Source organism: Eretmochelys imbricata, chromosome 14 (assembly GCF_965152235.1).
Source record: "Eretmochelys imbricata isolate rEreImb1 chromosome 14, rEreImb1.hap1, whole genome shotgun sequence".
Lineage (NCBI taxonomy): Eukaryota > Metazoa > Chordata > Testudines > Cheloniidae > Eretmochelys > Eretmochelys imbricata.
The window spans coordinates 49,543,892-49,563,890 of NC_135585.1; the positions used below are offsets into that span (position 1 = coordinate 49,543,892).

At 47.1% G+C, this 19,999-nt stretch overlaps 1 protein-coding gene across 1 annotated transcript; it reads right to left on the minus strand.

Moving 5' to 3' along the window:
* Positions 1 to 3,943: 3,943 nt before the first annotated feature.
* Positions 3,944 to 19,999, minus strand: LOC144274147 (butyrophilin subfamily 1 member A1-like). The gene is made up of 7 exons (XM_077832791.1): positions 19,990 to 19,999; positions 18,965 to 19,093; positions 15,749 to 16,096; positions 14,273 to 14,554; positions 12,265 to 12,375; positions 8,051 to 8,054; positions 3,944 to 4,499 (listed from the first exon to the last, which is right to left on the minus strand). The coding sequence occupies exons 1-7, from the start codon at positions 19,997 to 19,999 to the stop codon at positions 3,944 to 3,946; spliced, it is 1,440 nt and encodes a 479-aa protein (XP_077688917.1).

Sequence of the window (19,999 nt, forward strand, 5' to 3'; positions counted from 1 at the left end):
CTCTGGCTGTGCATGTGGGGTTAGGGGTCAGGCTGGTGATGAAGGGTTTGGGGTGCTGGCTGCCCCGGGTACTACCCTCAGCCCTCTCTCACCGAAGCAGCTTGGGGCCACTTGAGAGGTGCCTCTCCATGGTCACAGCATCTCCAGTGGCTCGGCTGGGGGCATCTGTCCCCCAGCCAGAGCAGGTCCAGGCTAGGCTTGGTGGGGGTCAGGGAAGGGGCGTAGCTGAGAGGGAATTTAGGTCCGGGGCTTCTCCTTTATCCCCACCCTGCCCAGCGCATCTCCTGCCGGGGTCTGGAGCTTCTCCTCCCCCTAATCTGCCACTGCACCCATCCAGCCTGTGCGCATAGGAGCCCTGCAGCACGCCTGGGTGATTTCAAACGGCCTGGAGCTCCCAGCCACCGCTACCAGGACCACCGCAGTGGTGGCAGCCAGGGTCCCCAGGCCCTTTGAAATCTCCTGGGCCCCTAGGCAATTGCCCCCTTGCCCCCCCCCCCAGTGGCCCCTGGTGGGTGAAAGGTGTAACTGCAGCACGTCTCTGACAATGTATTTTCTGCAGAGAAAAAGAAAATTCTGGATGGCACATGAATTCTGTGCCTACGCAGGGGCACAGAATCCCCTGAGCAGTGTTTGATTCTTGTGTTGCTCTCCCTTTTATCTAAGCCCCGGTAAATGCAGTTTCACCCCTTTTAATTATTTATTTTATTACTCTCATTGTTCTTAGTTCACCATCACTTTGGGTAAGACTGTGTAGAGGTATGTCCTTGTGCTACCTGGTTCACGATTGACTTACTTCGCCCGTGTTCACTAAGGGCACTGGCCTATTGTTGGTTTAAAGCCCCTTAAACGGATGAATGTAGCAGCTTCCCTTTGTCCAGGTTAACGGTTACACATGAGAGCAAGACACAATAGCAAAGAGAAGACCCGAGGCCACTCTGGAATTTTTGTGTTGTGTGTGTGTGTGTGCGTCCACACACGCACCCAGTCACAAGTTGGCTGATAGAGTTTGGAGCAGTGAGCAAAGGAAGATTTCTGAGGTTTTTTTGGATGGGTGGGATGGTTTGGTGCCTCCTTAGATAATGGAAACAGAACTTCCTGCATACTTTGTAAATACACTAGATTGTATGAAAATACCAGACTCATCATCAAATTCTGCTCTCAGCTAGAACAGTGCGCAGGGCCTTGAACATCAGCCATCCACTCGGGTCAACCTAATAACACTCTCTTGTATGACATCTCTCTCACAGGCAAATTTCTACTGTAATTTTAACTAAACATAGATATACAGTAGTGATAACCCCAAGAAATCATATGGTACATCATGCATCAAAGAGTTATGATTTAAAACCAAATATGTTTGGGGTTCTTTTCATTTTTTGTTTCTGAGCCTTTAGGGGTGCATTAGATTCATATTTTCACATTTTTTCCAAAACCACAAGTTAAAATTTTTTTTATTGGTATACTTAGTGAAAACTGTGATTCTCAAGCAATCATTTGATTCCAGAAGCTTGTGCTTTCAGAATAAAAACACCAAATACTGCCACCCTCATGGTAAAATGGCAAGAGTCGGTAAAACTGGTGATATGTATTTGGCTATCTAGACACACATGACACTAGTATCAATGAGAATTGCACTGAATACAGCTAAGGACATGGTTACATTATGTTTCTGGATACAGGCCGTAGTTTGCAAGCTGAAATTGCAACCATTGATTGCCTGTTACTGCTCCGAAAGGTTCCATATATCTGAAATGCCTTTATGTTCCTATGACAATCAATACCATTTTGGACTTCCAATGTTATGAACTTTTTATACCTTTTAATTAAAAATAATAAACCTAATGTCTGTAACTAATCCTCCCATTCTGTGAACACTGAAGCATATGCTTTTTGGAGGTAGCTGCCCTGGGACATGTGTAAGGTGATCAGTAGATACTGCCAGGCTTATGGCCTGAGGACGTCCTGATTTTTTGTACCTCAGTGGTGGCAACCCTATTTCAAAGCCTTCGCTGTCCTTCATTCTCACTAGTTTACTTTTCTTCCCTTCCAAACAGGGGCATCGTTTGCTGTGGGCAGGTGCCCCTCCAACCTTGGTTCCCCAGCCCCCAACATTTTCATAGCTCTTCGCCAGGGGTTGTGTGAAAAACAGCCCCCTGTCAGATTTAGCCATCAGGTTTAGCTACCAGTGGGGGTTTCTGATACTATCCATATCACGTCTTGCTTTCCTATCTGAATTAACTACCCGCAACTTTCCACATGGGTGTCTCATTCAGAGGGCCCTGCCTGCCACATCCCTCCTCACCTCTGAGAGACAGCCCCCCCACCTGCCACTCGCCACATCCTTCCTCACCCCCCGCCCCTGTGAAACGCCTGCCTGCTGCTCACCACGTCCCCTGTGAGATCCTTCCCCCACTGGTCTCCAGGTCCCTCCTTTCCTCCACCCCCCAACAAAATCCACCCCCCACTACCATTTGCCTCATCCCTCCTCATCCCCCAGCCCCTGCAAGATCTCCCAGCCCGCGGGTCACTGTGTCCCTCCTTTCCTCCACCCTCCCCGAAAGACTGCCCAGCGCACCCTGTCCCTCCTCTCATCCACCCCCCTACCCGCGAGATGCCTCTACCCATCACTCACTGTGCCCCTCCTCTCCTCCATCCCCTTGCCCATGAGACCCCGCCATACCTCACTCATTATGTCCCTCCTCTCACCCATCGCCTACCCGCAAGACCCCCACCTGCTCGCTGGATCCCTCCTCACCCCTCCTCCCCATCAAGAGCCCTCCCCTCTTGCCGCATCCCTTATCAACGCTGCCCTCACATGGGCAGGAGAGTGATGCAGCCAACGGTGGTGGCTGGGCAGGGTCTGGGGCAAAGTGGGGACAGGGCCAGTGGGGGGGATGGAATGTGGATGCAAGAGGTGGGACAGGGAACTAACCTCCCCCAGGGGAAGCTTCACCCACTGCCCATGTTAAAGCTGTTTTAGTGCTTGAGGGGTTCACAGTTGATACCTGGTGAGTGAAATCTAAATACAGAACAGACAACCAGTGTGGGGTTTGTGCCCTGCTTTGTAACTGCCCTGAGGTTGGACCTCACGTTCTTGAGCTGCCCACAACAATTACAGCTGGGACATTAAGGTGAAGGAAACAAGAAGAATTGTTTGTAGTGTTTTTATTTTACAGTAAGTAGGTGGAAAGCAGGAAAGTAAAAGGAGCTAAGACAGAGTTTAATGACCACAGCATATTGTAAGGAGATCCACAGCTACTCAGAGCAGTTTGCTTAATAGCACTAAAATAGCACCAATGCCCAGGAATTAATATAGGGAATTAATGAGTTACAGTCTCACTTTCAGTAACATGTCATAAATCCCTCTGTCCCTCTCAGGTTCCCTTTCCTTCTCCCTTTTCTTTCATACTCTCCTTCTCTACTCAGCATTTTTCTAGCCCTCACTTGTGATCCCTGTTTATTTTCCTGTGTCTTTCTCACTCTCCTCCCCTCCCTCCCACAGATCAACCCCCTTGGCTGCTCCCTTCTTTCCCCTGATTTTCTGCCTTCCCCTCTTGCTGCCCCAGCGAGATCTAATCCCACAGATCTGCACAAAATACTCCCAGCTGCTACAGAGCTTCCAGCTTCTCCCAAAACCCTGATTGATTCATGCTGGGTCCCTGCCTCCTCCACCTCTGCCTGTCCCCAGCCCGGCTGTTAGTTCTGCCCCCTGCCCAGCCCCCACCTCTGCCCCTCAGGGCCCCTCTGCCCCTCCTGCAGCCCCAGGGGTTCCTTCCCCTCCCCCTCTGTCTCCTGTTGCTGCAGGGAGGGAGGGGGAGGAGCTTCCACTGGTCATAGAGATGAGGGGCCGGGGCTGGGTCGATGGGAGTCCTCCAAGGTCATAGAGACTAGGAGCCGTGAGGCTAGAGAGGCTGATTTCCGGTTCCCCCCTTTGCCGTGGGTCTCAGGGGCGCAGGCGGAGCCGGGATCCCCACCACGCCCAGAGCCAGGGGCGGATTCTCTCCCCAGGGACGGAGCCCGGCGGGAAAGTGAAGATCGGGGCCTCGTCACCAGCATCGATAAATGTCACCTGCCCCCGGTCACAGTCCAGACAAACCCAGATCCTGCTGGGGACCCGGCTCCGGGGCAGGAGGGTCACAGGGGAGGTGAGAGCCTGGAACTGATCCCCGCACCGCTCCACAGCCCAGATCCCCCCCTCAGGGCTACGGCTGATCTCTCCCTTCCTCCCCACAGACTCTCTGGCCACCCCCACAGCCCAGTATCCCCCACCCTCCACCTCCACCTCCCAGCAATGTCTCCCCGCGGTGAATCCCTCACAGCCCAGCACCCAGAGCTCAGTGTCAAATCTCTCAGGGGTGTCGGGCAGATCCTGCCACCTGTCTCCCTGGCTCACACTTTTCCCACCCTCAGACAGGACGAGTTGGGGATGAGCCGTGTCTGGATCCAGAGTCACGTTTGCTGGGGAGAGAGAATCAGAGCGTGAGGGGCAGAGCTCGGCCCTGGGGGAGGGTTTGATGGCGTCAGTGACAGAATCTGCCCCAGCTGGGGAGTGACTCAGAGAAACTCCTTCCTCCAGGATTTACCCGTCAGCTCTGAAGGGGGAGCAGCTCAGAGATGTCAGCACAGTGCAGGGGAGAGTCACGCCCTGGGCAGAGGTGGGCCAGCCATGCAGCCAAAGGGTCACTTGAGCCAGGTCTGGGACTCAGGCTCTTTCCTGTCCTGCTCCACATCTCTCCAGGGAGGGGACTAGAGACCCAGGTTTCATGGGGGGCCCCACAGAGTGGTGAGAAACTGAGCTCCCTCTCCTCAGTGCTCACTGACACGCCTCACCTCTCCCTGCAGTTTCCCATCTTAAACCCCACATTCCCAGATGAGAGAGAGCATTGCTATGGGGAGAGAATAGATGCCTCCCATCCCTGCACCCTCAGCCTACGTGAGAGCAAGGGGAGTGCTGGGGGAGAAGGAGCACGAGGTTCATCTTCCCGTCTGACTCTGGCAAAGACCAGACTAACTCAGCAGACACATATTAACAGACACACACACCCCTCACTCACTCAGCCCTTGCCCAGCATGGGGCAGGAGCGGTGACTGTGGGCAGGGATGGCCTGTGCTGGTGGAGGGTCCAGCCGGGAAATGAAAGGGTCTGAGCGGGAAGGGCAGGGGAAGGGCAGCCTGCCCTGCCACTAGTGAAATGGGGGCACTAGGACCCCGCGGCAGCAGATGATGCAGGGAGGTAGCAAGGAGCTGCAGGGGAGAGACAGGGACACTCTGCTCTGGGGCCCAGGGAGGTGCAAGGGGGGCAACAAGGGGGGAACAGGGGACACTCGGAGGGGGCACGGGGGCGGGGTGGGAGGTGGGGCCAGGGGGAGACCTGGCCCCGAACATTGGTGGAGCCGGGCCCTCAATATTGCTGGAGCCACGAGCCCATATAACTCACCGCTGCGGCTTGCCAGTAGGGCCGTACCAGGGCCTATTGGCTTCCTTTCACCTCTGCTGTTATTACCTGTAAAGCTCCTTTCTCCACTCCCGCTACCCTGCTGTTCTCTGGCAACATATTTTGTCCCTGGGGTTGGCCCATTAGCTGGTGTCCCGTGTGTGTGTTTTATGATACAATCTCCAATTCCATGATCGCACACTGTTTTTGCCACAGGACCCCTGCCTCATTCTTTCACTGCCCAGGATGGATGCACAAGGGGTGAGAATTAAGGGCGTACAGGCCAGGATAAAACTAGCATTTCCTAACTACCAAGTGTTTGACATTTCAACCTAAATCATCTTCTGTTCAGGGGGGTTGTGCAATATTCTGTACTTGTATCATGTCCCTTCTTGCTCCTCTCTTTTAAAGGTAAAAATCCCCCGTTTTTTCAATCTCTCCTTGTGCTGATTCTCATTGCCTTTCTCTGAGCCCCCTTTTCTTCTTCAGTACCCTTTCTGAGGTGGGGTGAGAAGTACCCAACACAGTACTCCCGATGAGGGCAAAACACTGATTTCTATAACGGCTGTATAATATCTCCATGTTGTTCACCATCCCCCTTTTATGGATTCTCAGATTTTGTTTGACCTTTTCCCCAGAGCTGCGCAGTGAGCAGAGGGTTTTGTCAAGCTGGCCACAGTGAATTCCAGGTTGCATTACTGAGGCCTTGGCTACACTTGCACGTTATAGCGCAATAGAGCCGCCCAGAGCGCTCTCCCTCACTCCCCGTCCACACTGGCAAGGCACGTAGAGCGTTCTGACTCCCTGGCTAGAGCGCGGCTGGTTCTCCACCTCCCCGGCAGGGATAAGGTTTGCTGCGTATTGGGTGAGACTCTGCAGCGTCAGTGTGGACGAGGAGTAACGTTACAGCGCTCTGATTGCCCTCCGGAAACGTCCCATCATCCCATTAACTGAAGTGACCGCTCTTGTCTTTGTTGAGAACTCCGGCAGGAATGCGGAAGTGGCCCTTTCAAAGCTCCATTTCGGAGCCGGCTGCTTATCAGCTCGGAGAAAAAAACAAACAGCTACTGTTTGCTTTGAGTGACGGAGAGAGAGGCGGGGGTCTGAACTTACAGACAGTGTGCTGACACACTCTCAGCATCCCAAAAACCCACTCTCTCTCCCCCCACATACACACAACACACTCCACTCCACCCCACGCCCATTTGAAAAGCACGTTGCAGCCACTTGAATGCTGGGATAGCTGCTCATAATGCACCGCTCCCAATGCCGCTGCCAATGTGGCCATGCCCCTGCGCTGTCAGCTCTCAGTGTGGACAGACTGCGGCGCTTCCCCTACTGTGCTCTCCGAAGGCTGATTTAACCCAAAATGCTCTACAGCTGCCAGTGTAGCCAAGCCCTGAGCTGCTGATGCACTTATTTTCAAACCCTGTAATGTGAATGAGTCGCTCAATTTTTTCCCTCCATGATATGTTAATTTATCACCAGTGCACTTCATATCCCACCAGGTTTCCCTTTCATACAGCTTGCGGGGGAAAAAGTCCCTCTGAACCGCCTCACAGTCTTCACTGGACTTGACTAGCCAACCTCAGCTGTGGCCCTCTGGAAGAAGAATCATTCCCCACAGGGACCACTCCCGAAATCCCCTGTGCATCCCTCTATTCCTCTCTCACTCCCTAACCTTACCCCTCCCCATACCACTCCTCTCCTGCCCCATCTTCCCCAAGGAATTCCAGAGCACGCACTGGCTCCCTCTGTGCCCTTACTGGCTTCTCATGCAGCTTGGATCCTGCCGTGTGTGTGATGGGGTCTCGGTATCTCTGTGTGTGACCTATGGGGGTCTGTGTGCAGTGAATGTGCTAAGCCCTGTTGGCTGCCATGTACCTGTGCCACGGCTAGAGCAGCAGCAGCAGCTGTCTGGGCACATGCAACCCTGTTAGGGCTTCTGAAAATTGAAATGAGCAGCCTAGACATTAACCTGGCCCCGGCTAAGCCCTTTTTCCACCCCTCCCTCCCTGAGCCTCCAGCCCCATCAGGGACTCTAACAGCATCTCGCTGAGAATCCTCTGAGCTTCCAGTGGGCACAAAAACCCCTTAGGCACCCAAAATCACAACGTTGGCCAGACAAACCTTTGAGTCTTTTCACCTTAGTACAGAGCCATCCCTGCCCCAAAGAGCTAGTGAAAAATGTTAACTGTATGAGAAAGAGGGACTGGAAGTCTCAGGGCAGGGAAGTTTTGGATATCGATGCAATAGGAGCTGTAGTTACCTGAGCAGACGATGTTTCTTCTCCAGTCTGAAACCAAACACAGAGAGAGGGATGAGAACCCAGCTGAGCGAATGCAGCAACACCAGGGCTCTGGGATGAAGAGCAGCTGGCTTAAGCTGAACCCGAGCAAGAGCAAAGTTATTGAGAAGCAGGAACACATTTTGAAGAACGAGATGAGACTCTGCCCTTCATTTCATTGAATCTGTACAGCCCCCATTCACCAAAGTTGAGGTGCAAAGACTAGGTGACCAGGTAGCATCAGTGTCTAAACAACCCAGCTCACTAGGCCCAGGTCTACACTGGGGAGCCGGGGGGGGGCTAGGGGTGGGGAGATTGACCTAAGATACACAACTTCAGCTACGGGAATAGCGTAGCTGAAGTCAACGTATTCAGGTCGACTTACTTCGGCGTCCTCACGGTGGCGAGTCAATCGCTGCCGCTCCCCCGTTGACTCCGCTTGCGCCTCTCACGGCGGTGGAGAACCGGAGTTGATGGGAGAGCGCTTGGGGATTGATTTATCGCGTCTACACTACATGAGATAAATCGACCCCCAATAGATCGATCGCTACACACCGATCCGCCCTAGGAAACTTTGCATCTTCTTGGGGACAAGAATCTGGCCAGTGATCCCTGCCTCTGCCACCGCCAGGCTGGGTTACTGTCGATCACTGAATCCACAGCTGAGTGTGAAGGCTCCAGCTGCTACCAGATGCAGCTGCCGGCCTTCTCCAGGGCTTAGGCCACAGTGAACCCATCAGGCCCATGTTCCAGTCCCTTTACTGGCTCCCAGTCCCCTTCTGATGCCAGTTTAAGGCCTTGGTTTTAATCTGCAAATCAACCAAAGAACCCAGCCCCAGTGGAGGCTATTTGTGAGCCGTCCAGGTAGGAGGCTACAGAGGTCCCTGCTCCACCCCCACCCCACCTCATTCCACCCCCTTCCCGAAGTCCACAGCCCCACCCTGCCTCTTCCCCTCCTCTGCCCCCAAGTGTGCCACATCCCCGCTCCTCCCCTTCCTTCCCAGAGCACCCTGAGTGCCGTGAAACAGCTGTTTTGCGGCAGGTGGGAGGCACTGGGAGGGAAGGGGAAGAGTTGGTCTGCAAGGCCACCAGTGGGCACTAGGGGGAGTGGGGAGCTTGGCTGTGGGTGGGTGCAGAGCACCCGCTAATTTTTCCCTGTGGGTGCTCCAGGGCTGTTGGCACCTATGGCCAGTGGTGACAGCGATAGCAGCAGCAGCAAGCCAGTTGCAGAGGTGGAGGCAGCAGCGGACATGTTGCTCAATGTCCCCCCAACCCCCAGTCCCCTGACTGACAAAAGTTTCACCGACAAAAGCACCGGTGTGGACAGTGCTATGTTGGCGGGAGACACTCTCCCACCGACATAGCTACTGCCGCTCGTTGGGGGGGGTTAAATTATGCTGGTGGGAGGTCGGCATAGAGCGGCTACACGGGAGAGCCCATTGCAGGGCAGCTGCAGGGGTACGGCTGTGCCGCTATAAGCCTTAAAGGGGCCATTATAGAGCCTTAAAAAGGCTCAGGAGTTAAATTTGCCCAGATTATTGGGTGGGGTCTCAAAGTTTTTCTGGTTTGTATTGCTAAGAGGAACCCTTCACACTGCACCCAGTCCTTGGTGCTGCCGACTCCACCTGGCAGAAGGGTGAGAGATTGATAGATCCAGAGATAGTTTCAACACCACGGAAAAGGCTGCATTCGAGAAATAGAAACACTTACCAAGTTCTCTTTGAAGATCATCTAGGTAACAAAGAATCAGAAACAAATACACACTAATTAAGTGCATCTCTTCTCAGATGGAATCAACCCCAGCCTCCCATCATGCAGCCTGTCCCTCACAAACCCATTGATCCAGGCAATGGGCAGGGAAACTCCTGAGGTCTGGGGAGAAGAGTCCCTTTCCAACCCACGGGCAGGGCACGGAGCACCTGCGAAGCCCCATAGGGTGTGGCTACACAGCAACTGAATACCCCCAATTGACCCATGGCAGCTAACTAGGCTCACAAGACATGGGCTGGGGGCCTGTAAAATTGGGGTGTAGACATTTGGGCTCATTTTGTGTCTACACTAGAGTAAAGTATCAAAAAATAACTGATTATCTGCATGGACTTACAGTTCTGAAAGTTTTGAATTCCCTAGGGAATTAGGGCCAGATTTTTAAAGGTATTTAGGTTCCTAACTCCCACTAATTTCAGTTGGCATTAGGTGTCCAAATACCTTTAAAAAGCTACCCTTAGAGCCCAATGCCGATTCCTTGCATATTCCATGTTCCCATTCACTTCGCTGGGAGCTTTAGGAGTGCACGCAATGTAATATTGGGCCCTAAAATTATCAACATTATTCTTTTAGTGATGTGACTTGTGCATTTAGTGTTGGATCCTACACTCGTTGAAATCAAAGGCACAGCTCTAATTGATGTTAGTGGTGCAGCATCAGGGCATTCAAGTTTTTCTCATTTAAAAAATAAAACACGAGGAGACAAATTTGAACGAAGTTTTCTTGTTGGAGGAAAGGGCACAACACTTACCGATTTTTGTATCACGGTTCCCTAAAAAACAGAAATAAATATAAATTATTGTTAGGAGCCTTTTTCTCATGGATATACAGTTGTCTGAGTTTTGTGAAAGTTGAACATCGTATCTCACTTTCCATAAAACCAGTTGGGGTGAAACTGATCAGGCTTAATCTCATCCCAATTTCCTTTTAACATTAAACGAAAAAATGAACAACTCCTCCTCCAATATAATTACAGACAAGATCCACATTGGACCAAATTATTTACTTGTCAGATGAGGCAAGAGGACATTTGAGGGCACAGAGTCCTCCTGGTCCCCCATGTCATGGTGCCTCTAGCACCATGTGGATTTCACCCTCAGAGAAGATACATTTCAAAGAACATTTTCTTTCTGGTTTTCTCTTACCCACATACTGAATAATTATCAATACATTATCCCTGATATTTCATGTGATACTCAAATTGATCTCTGTTTAATAATTATCATCATAAATAATAAACAGCAAACAACTTAATGGAAAAGGTTCTATGTAGAGTAAAATTGAATTTACTGATTTCTCCAAGATGTTTCCCTAAAGAAATGAAATGAAGCAAACAGATGGAAATACAAGTTATTTAAGAAGATTTCCAGTTAATGGAGATTTCAAGGTGTGTTTTCATGATATGAACGCCTGGCCCCTAAATACCAAACATTTCATTCATGTTTTACTAACCATGTGGCCACACTAGAGTTAAGTGTCCAACAGTAACTGTCTATTTTCAAGGATTTACAATTCTGAAAGGTTTGAATTCCTTATGCAATTAGGGTCTGATTTTTCAAGGCATTGAGGAGCCTAACTCCGACTGATTTCAGTGAGAGTTAGCTCACCATGTACCTTAAAAAAATCTAGCCATTAGAGTCCAATCCTGCTTTCTTGTATTATCTCTCACATTCCCATTGGCTGTGCTGGGAGCTCTGCGGATGCAGACTGGAATTTCTGGCCCTCAAATTATCAGCATTATTTTTTAACGATATGACTTGTGCATTCAGTGCTTAATCCTCCATTCATTGAAGTCAATGGCTAAGATCTAACTGATGTTAGTGATGCAGTATCTGAACTTTCATTGTTTTCTGGTTAAAAAACTCCACCCCAAAAATTCACAGATAAAGAAATACCCTTATGAGGAGTCAAATTTGTACAGAAGTTTTACTTGTTGGAGGAAAGAGCACAACTCTTACAGATTTCTATATCCTGTTCCATTAAAAATAAACAGAAATAAATATAAATTCTTATTAGGAGCATTCTTCCCTTGGTTATACAGTTCTCTGCATTTCATGAAAGTTGCACAGAGATTATACAATTCATGAGCCTTTGAGGGGTTTCATGTTCTCAACACCAGGAGAAAAAGGTTTCCCTTCTCCATCTCTGACTTCTTGTTTCTCACCATAGTCAGAACTCAGGTTAAGGCTCAGAGCTCATGTCTATTCAGACCCCTCTTTTCTACTGTGTATATTTTTTTAATATTATCTATTGGGATGAAATTTGCCAGGCTTTGTCTCATTCCAATTTCTTTTTAACAGTAAATGAAATCACAGACAACTGCTCCCAAAATAAAACAGCACACAATCTTTATGGGGACCCAACTCTGTCCAAAATATTTACTTATCAGAAGAGGGAAAAATACATTAACTAATTCCCAAAGTCCATGGGGACTGAAGAGGGAATAACTGCACAGCTGGGTGGGAAGTGAGCAGAAAAAAGTGAGGAGTGAAGAAGGTTTGGGATCAATCCCCCCCACCTTCCCCAAGCGCTCCACTCAGCTTAACTGAGGCAGTTCTGGGGGAGAAATATTCTGGGTCTGTAAAGGGCTGATGCAGATCACTGCCTCCAAGAGCAAATGGGAACCTTAGTAACATTTCCTTCCCTGTGCTGCTGCGGGGAGCACAGGGCAGGTCCATGCTTCCCCTGCTTGGCCCAGTGTAAAATTTAATTCTTCCCTTTTTTCATTTATTAGAAGAAAATTTCTTGTTAATTTCACTAAATTTTCCCCTGTGACGTTTACCTTTTATTTTAAATAGATAAACAGTGAGGCCAATGAAACCAAACAAAACCAGCAGGATCACACTCAGAGCCACCATCCATGAATTCACCCTCGGGAAAAAGGAATCTGAAAAATAACCCCCCAGGATTTGCATTAGTTTGGAAGCAGGGACAAAACTAATTTTTTTTCTATTGCATGTAAATATATAAATAGTCCCCAGCAGGACGTATGTGAAGTAAGAGTGAAAACATGACCCCCCGGCCCCCATGCTGCACAAAAGACCAAAACCTGATTTTAAAAATTACTCCAACTAACACAGCTTTAGCACTGATTAAGCTGTGAATGAACAGGCCTGGTTTGATTCATGGTATTCAGAGCTGTATTGAGTTCAGGGGCAAATTCTCTGCTCACAAAACCGCATTGACTTCAGTGGAGTTATGCCAGCAAACAATTTGGACCTCACTGTTCAGCAACATTCAGAAATTGCAAGAGTAATTAGAATGTTTTTCATAGATTCAAAGATACTGAGGTCAGAAGGGACCATCATCTAGTCTGACCTCCTGCACAACGCAGGCCACAGAATTTCACCCACCCACTCCTGCAAAAAACCTTTCACCTATGTCTGAGCTATTGAAGTCCTCAAATTATGGTTTAAAGACTTCAAGGAGCAGAGAATCCTCCAGCAAGTGACCCGTGCCCCATGCTACAGAGGAAGGCAAAAAACCTCCAGGACCTCTTCCAATCTGTCCTGGAGGTAAATTCCTTCCCAACCCAAATATGGCGATCAGCTAAACCCTGAGCATATGGGCAAGATTCACCAGCCAGATACTACAGAAAATTCTTTCCTGGGTAACTCAGATCCCACCTCATCTAACATCCCAATACAGGCCATTAGGCTTATTTACCATGAATATTTAATTTCCAAAATCATGTTATCCCATCATACCATCTCCTCCATAAACTTATCGAGTTTAATCTTAAAGCCAGATAGATCTTTTGCCCCCGCTGCTTCCCTTGGAAGGCTATTCCAAAACTTCACTCCTCTGATGGTTAGAAACCTTCGTCTAATTTCAAGTCTAAACTTCCTGGTGGCCATTTTGGTGAGTCACTAATAATTTCCCCAATTATTTTGATGTATCATAATTGCAATGAATCCAAACATTAAGTGCTAGAAATTGATTCATCTTCCTTTGCTGGTCTTGTGTTTACAGCATTTACATCATCTAGCCAGGGTGGGCATTTCAAACATGCCTAAGGCCTTCTCCACACAGGATTCATGCACTGGTTTAGTGAAATTGGTGTAACACTCATGCAGTCATTGTTACATTGATTCCACAGCTGACCACGTCACAGGACTCCCCCAATTTAACTAAATTGTAAATCAGCTGAAGACTGTCCTTTATCCATTTAGTATAAATCAGTAAGGAACTGACTTATACTAAATGCACAGGACACTCTGAAACTGACAGAAGAGCGTTTAGACAAGGGGTTTCATCAAGAACTCAGGAGATAATCAGGGCGGCTTTTGTGTGTAGACAAAAGCAAAGTGAGTTATGAGCACAAGTCCTATTGAATGTCAACAGAAACAAGCCCTCATCATTTGGTGACATTTCACTAATTGAAAAGGTAGCAAACAAACGATGGTGTAAAAATTGCTACATTCAAAAAAAATCACTGAGGGGAAGTTAAGTTTTTAGGAACAAACTCTTTCAAGGTTTGGTGAATATTTCTTCCCAAAATCATTCTTTTTTTTTAATTATTTTTTTTAAGTAAGAGTTTCAGGAGTATCAGAGTTAAGATTAAATTTACATGAAACCCAAAACTCTGATAACTCTGAATATGCAAAATTAAGGCAATCAGATTGCCTGAGTTGTGACCCTGTTAAGGTACCAGTATCTGAACTTCTTTGTTTTTATGTAGGTTGTAAAATATGCACAACTGATGCTTCAGTTCTTTGTTTCTTAGGTTTGGTTTTGTTTCTGATGGAGGTGATTTCAGTATGTGGGTTTAGCTGGTAACTGACCTGCTATATAAACTGTTGATTCCTTTTCTTGATTGAGAATGGTGTTCCTGATCAAACAGGACAGGTTCTGGTTTGAACGTTCTTTTATAATAATAGAATTTTCTGTTTCAAACAGGCCACTATCCCCGAGGGATTTTGCTTCAGAGAGCGATGGTAATTCTTTCCCACTGAGATCTCTCCAAAGAACCTTGGGCTCTGGATACCAACCAGCCGATTGACAAACCATCCGGATCCCTCCATCCTGGTGACTCGCCACAGAGATGAGAGGATTGGAGCCCAAACCTAGAGGAAAATTACATAAATGTGTGATAAATCAATGGGGTAACTTAACAGCTAAAAAAGGATGAGTGATAGATTGTGGATCCATTACTCCCACTCGAGATCACTTGCTTATATAGAAGGGATAAATAAACACTGGAATTTCTGAATTCCCAATATGCATGGACACAGGAAAACACGTGAACAAATATTTAAAATAATTTCACTGAATAAGGAGAGATATTGTCCTCTCCACCCAAGACCAGTGGAACATTGAACACCTTTGGAAATCCGGCCACTTCGTTTAAATACCTAGTGGGATATGAATTTTTCAAAAAGCCAGATTTTAGTATATTCGATAAACATTTTGATTGTTCTCTTTTTAAATAAATAAATAAATAAATCTAACTGGCTCCATGGTTCCTGTGTCAGAGCAGCAGGGGACAAACGCTTGGCCTCATCTGCTAGCAGTAAATACTTAACTTGTCCCCGCCCCCACCTTTATGTGGCCTCAGCCAATCAGAAAGCTGTAACTGATTTTGACTGCACCCCTAAATAACCAGCAGTAGTGACCATGTCAGAAGGCTTGTACGCCTGGCAGTCCCACCGTAGCCAGGCCTCAGAACCACAGCAGAGGAATTGGAAGACCAGGGGCTGTCCACACGTGAGAGGCTCCAGCAGCGCAGCTTCACCGCTGTGGTGCTTCAGTGTAGACACTACTTACCCCAAGGGCAGGACTTCTCCTGGCGTCCCAGGTGACACCCCTCTCTGAGAGGCAGGAGCTAGGTTGACAGAAGAATTCTTCTGTTGACCCAGCCCTGCCTGCATGGGGACTTAGGTCAGCTTAGTTATGTCGCTCATGGGGGGTGTATTTTTCAAATCCCTCAGTGACATAGTTAAGCTGACCTACTTTTCTAGCGTAAACCAGGTCCATATTTGTCCAGAAGTCTTTTCCCTCCTTTCTCTCCCTCCTTTTGGAGTCAGTCAAGAACATCTTTTGGGCAAGGAAATCTCTTGACCATTCTGAAAATGTCTTTAATAAAACATTGGGAAAGTTTTCAGCATATTTTCCAAAGTGTCTGAATGTGGTCGTGTGCTGAAATCTAGTCACACTGTGTTACTCTAAAATAATTCACAAGTTGCTCGTCACAGTTGTTGCAGTAGAAAAGAACAAAAACTGCAGCCCAGGCTGAGATAATACAGACAAGAACAGCTGACCTGCTATCTTCAGTTCCAATATGGCTTCTTCATAAGAAGGACCATCTTGAAGAAAACAGTGGTATTGTCCTTCATCTGAGCGTCTGATATTAAGAATCTGCAAGGAAACATTCCCATCTAGGATGCCATCTTTCAAAAGCTCTGTCCTTCCATGATAGTCTGGCATCTGCTCTCCATATTGATCCTTTCCTCCATGATACAGGTGCACAACTGAAAAGAACTCAGATCGGAACCATCTCACCTCCATGTTCACAGCGCGCATCCTGGGGGACAGGTGACAGGGTAATACAATGTTCTCACCCACAACGGCAGTGACAGGGTGACCAGGACCCATCACTCTGAACTGAGCTGTGAAATACACCAAAGCAAAAAGAGAACAACCTCAGAGAGAAAATAAAATATATTCATGATCGATTCAATAGGTTCAAACTTTCCAAAAATTCATCCTGGGGCAGACACCTGGTATGCAAATTTCCAGCCTGAACATTGAAAATTTGGCACAATAAGAAACAACTGAAAAGGGAGGGGGGGAAGAGTTACATTAATAAGTGACAGGCCAGCTCACATATAGGTGTCACTGATCACTCCCCATATATTAATTTGACATGCCACAGAGCCATTTCAGTGCCCCGTGAATGGACAGGGTGACCTGAGTATATACACTGTGTACCTGAGCTCTGTGATCTGTTCTGACCATCACTATATTTCTGATGTGATTTCTCAGCATTGGTTTTAATATGAGAAGGATGAAAAGATGAAATCCTGACTCCACTGAAGTCAACAGAGATCTCCTAGAATTTCACCCTAATGTTTTGGGACCCAGCTTCTTTGGAGACCACCACCTCTCACCTCATATGAGGACACAATTTTCATTGAGATCAGCTGAGGTTCTTGAGTTTTCCTCCTTTGCCCCTCTCCACCTGTATTTAGTGAGATGGGGTCACTGCCAGGACATTTTCAGTAAAGGGTCTTCAACTCTGGGACTCACGTGCCTTGGCCTCACTGAGCCAAATCACTTCAGCTTTAGGCCAGGTTGCCTTGGTGTTTGAGAAAGGATTGTGTCACAGAGGATGCAAGCATGTAAACTAGGATGCTCAGCGTGACCCAAGGTGCGTAGGGCTGCCCACAGTGGAAATGCCAAGCTCAGGGAAGGCTGCAAAAAGGAGAGCAGCTTCTCCCAAAACTGGTGGTTTACACTATAGTTAGATTCACCAACCAGTCACAAACTGTGCTCCTGATCCTCCACACTGGATATCAGAAAAGAAATCAAACAGCCCCCTTTACTGCATTCCAATCTCTGGCTCCCAATCAGCGAATAGGTTCAGTACAGTGAGACATTACTTAAAACTCTATTCACTTTACAAAATGTTCTTTTAATTCCCCAAAGGACCAGACACATTACCAGATCAATACTAATTTGAATCTTACCCAAAAGACCATGCTGCCAGCCAATCCTTTAGTATCTAAAACTAAAGGTTTTATTAGAAAAGAAAAGGAACGAAAGAGAAGAGAGTTGCTAAATGGTCAAAGCAATCAGATAGATAGATAGATAGATAGATAGATGAAAGAAAGTGACTTCAGAATCCATATATCAGGTTCTTAGCAGCACTGGTGAATTTGCTAGCTTGCAAAGTCCCTCTGGAACACATCCAGAGCTTGGATGGGTCTATCAGTCCTTTGTTCAAAGCTTCAATTTGTAGGGAAGTTACTCCAGAGGCGAGAAGCAGGACTGCAGACAAAATGGAGAAGATGCAGCTGCCTTTTTATATCCTTTGCCATGTGGCGTGTACATCCTTTGTCCCAAACACTAACTCACAGCACATGGGCATAAAAAGGTACTTGGAGTCCCCTGTCCATAGGCATGTCCTTACATCTCCTGAAAAACAACGAGGAGCCCGGTGGCACCTTAAAGACTAAGATTTATTTTGGGCGTAAGCTTTTCCCAAATAAATCTGTTAGTCTTTAAGGTGCCACTGGACTCCTCGTTGTTTTTGTGGATATAGACTAACACGGCTACCTCTCTGATACTTGTCTACATGTCCTGCTGACTCATAGCCCCGGGCTTCTCTCAATGGTTCATTCTACAGCTGATTGCCTTTGATGGGCCATCAAGAGGGCCGGATAGTGCTGATGCTGGACTGTCTGGGGGTGTCACCCAAATGCACAGCACAAGATTGACACACAAATATACCACACATATTTATATCTCACCATACAAAGATGATATTTACCTATAAACAAGCTTATCATATTTAGCAAATCATGCCTTTTCCACTGATACCTTACATAGAATCATAGAACTGGAAGGGACCTTGAGAGGTCATCGAGTCCAGCCCCCTGCACTCATGGCAGGACCAGCACCACCTAGACCATCCCTGACAGGTGTTTGTCTAACCTGCTCTTAAAAATCTGCAATGACAGAGATTCCACAACCTCCCTGTGCAATTGATTCCAGTGCCTAACCACCCTGACAGTTAGGAAGTTTTTCCTAATGTCCAACCTAAACCTTTCTCGCTGCAATTTAAGTCCATTGCTTCTTGTCCTATCATCAGAGGTTAAGGAGAACAATTTTTCTCCCTCCTCCTTATAACAAGCTTTTAGGTATTTGAAAACTGTTAACATGTCCCCTCTCAGTCTTCTCTTTCCCAGACTAAACAAAACCAGTTCTTTCAATCTTCCCTCATAGGTTATGTTTTCCAGACCCCTAATCATCCTTGTTGCTCTACTCTGCACTCTCTCCAATTTGTCCGTATCTTTTCTGAAATGTGGCGCCCAGAACTGGACACAATATTCCAGCTGAGGCCTAATCAACGCAGTGTAGAGCAGTAGAATTACTTCTCGTGGCATATCTTGTATAAGATTTATTGCGATTTTGTAATATTGGTATCAATGCTACTATAAATGGTCACCCATATTCCATACAGCCTCACACACAGATACTATAATAAGTATCTAGATAGATAGAGAAACTGCGTTGCCTCATATGCAGCGGGTGGAGAATTACTCCTCCAGAAGTGCTGGGGAGGAAGTGGAGACTTATTTATTGATATTGAGCCAATCTGAAATTCGTGTTACGGGTGGGTTTGGGGGTTGTTTTGGTTTTGGTTTTTTTTTTTTTCCCCCAGTTTTGTACAAAGGAGTGGAATAGGCATAATTTATAAATCACTGCGATGAAACAAATCCTACAACCAGCAGCAGGATCAGTGGGATTCCTACCTGATTCCAGCTTGTGAATGTGATAAGTAATGAAGAAAATGACCAAATGAGGCAGAGAGGTGATCATTGTGGAGCTAGGACAGAATGAAAGAACCTTCCTCTTCACTGTAACTTGATCTGGACAACAGGCTAGGGAAGAGAAAAATACTTTACCAAAACATGTTTTGCATTCAAATCTGATTTGTTAGAAAAAGGAACTATTATCTGTAGTTAGTGAATTGAACGGATTGTTTCTGGTCACCATGTCCTTCAAGATTTTAGAGCTGGTAGACCTCATCCTCTCACACCTTGTTTTTAATGATAGGTTGGAAACGGAAAACTAACTTTCCTGCTTTTTCAACTCCCAACTGGTTTCTCAACTTTGAATGGACGAGTCATTGAACTGAGCCAGTTGGGTTCATTGAAATGAATAAAATATTTTCTCTGCACTTGCAGAAGAAGCTATTGCTGTCAAAAGCTGGGTGAGCCCTTCAACAAATTCTGGTTGCACCACTTCGTTGATCTTATTTTCTTTAAAACTTCTCCAGCAAACACGTACTGCTTGAATGTTATACATTACATATATGCCTTAGCACCAGCTGTCATAATTTTAATTTGAAAGATAATTTCTAATTTTAAAAAATCCAAGTTAAAGAAAAGCCTCTGATCTAAATTTTCTTTTAAAAAATCATTTTTAAAGATGAATTTTCATCCACCCTGAGTGTCTGATATTTCCTTCAGATCCCATTGCCAAAGAACTACAGCACTTTGAAGATTTACATTAATAGGTGGGATACATTGGATTGGATGAATTATTGAAGAAAGCTGAAAATTGTTTGTCTCTTTCAAAAACAGAGCAGCAGCACTGCCAACCACAGTATCCAAAAATCAAAAGTCAGTGTAACCCCGGCCCACCCTAACGTGTTCGGTCTGTGTCGTATTGTCCGGTCTTGTGTTGTCTGCAGTGGCACTTGAACAGTTTTTAAAGTGTGGGTGCTGAAAGCCAGTGAAACTGCCCCACACTTTTCACCTCGTGCCGCCCTTACCTCTCTCCAT

Excerpts from the sequence above, each read along its gene's own strand:
- LOC144274147 (XM_077832791.1), bottom strand. Across the intron at positions 14,555-15,748 it reads ATTGGAACTGAAGATAGCAG|GTTTGGGCTCCAATCCTCTC; the intron begins GTCAGCTGTTCT and ends ATTTTCCTCTAG. Across the intron at positions 12,376-14,272 it reads ATCAACAGTTTATATAGCAG|ATTCCTTTTTCCCGAGGGTG; the intron begins GTCAGTTACCAG and ends GTTATTTTTCAG.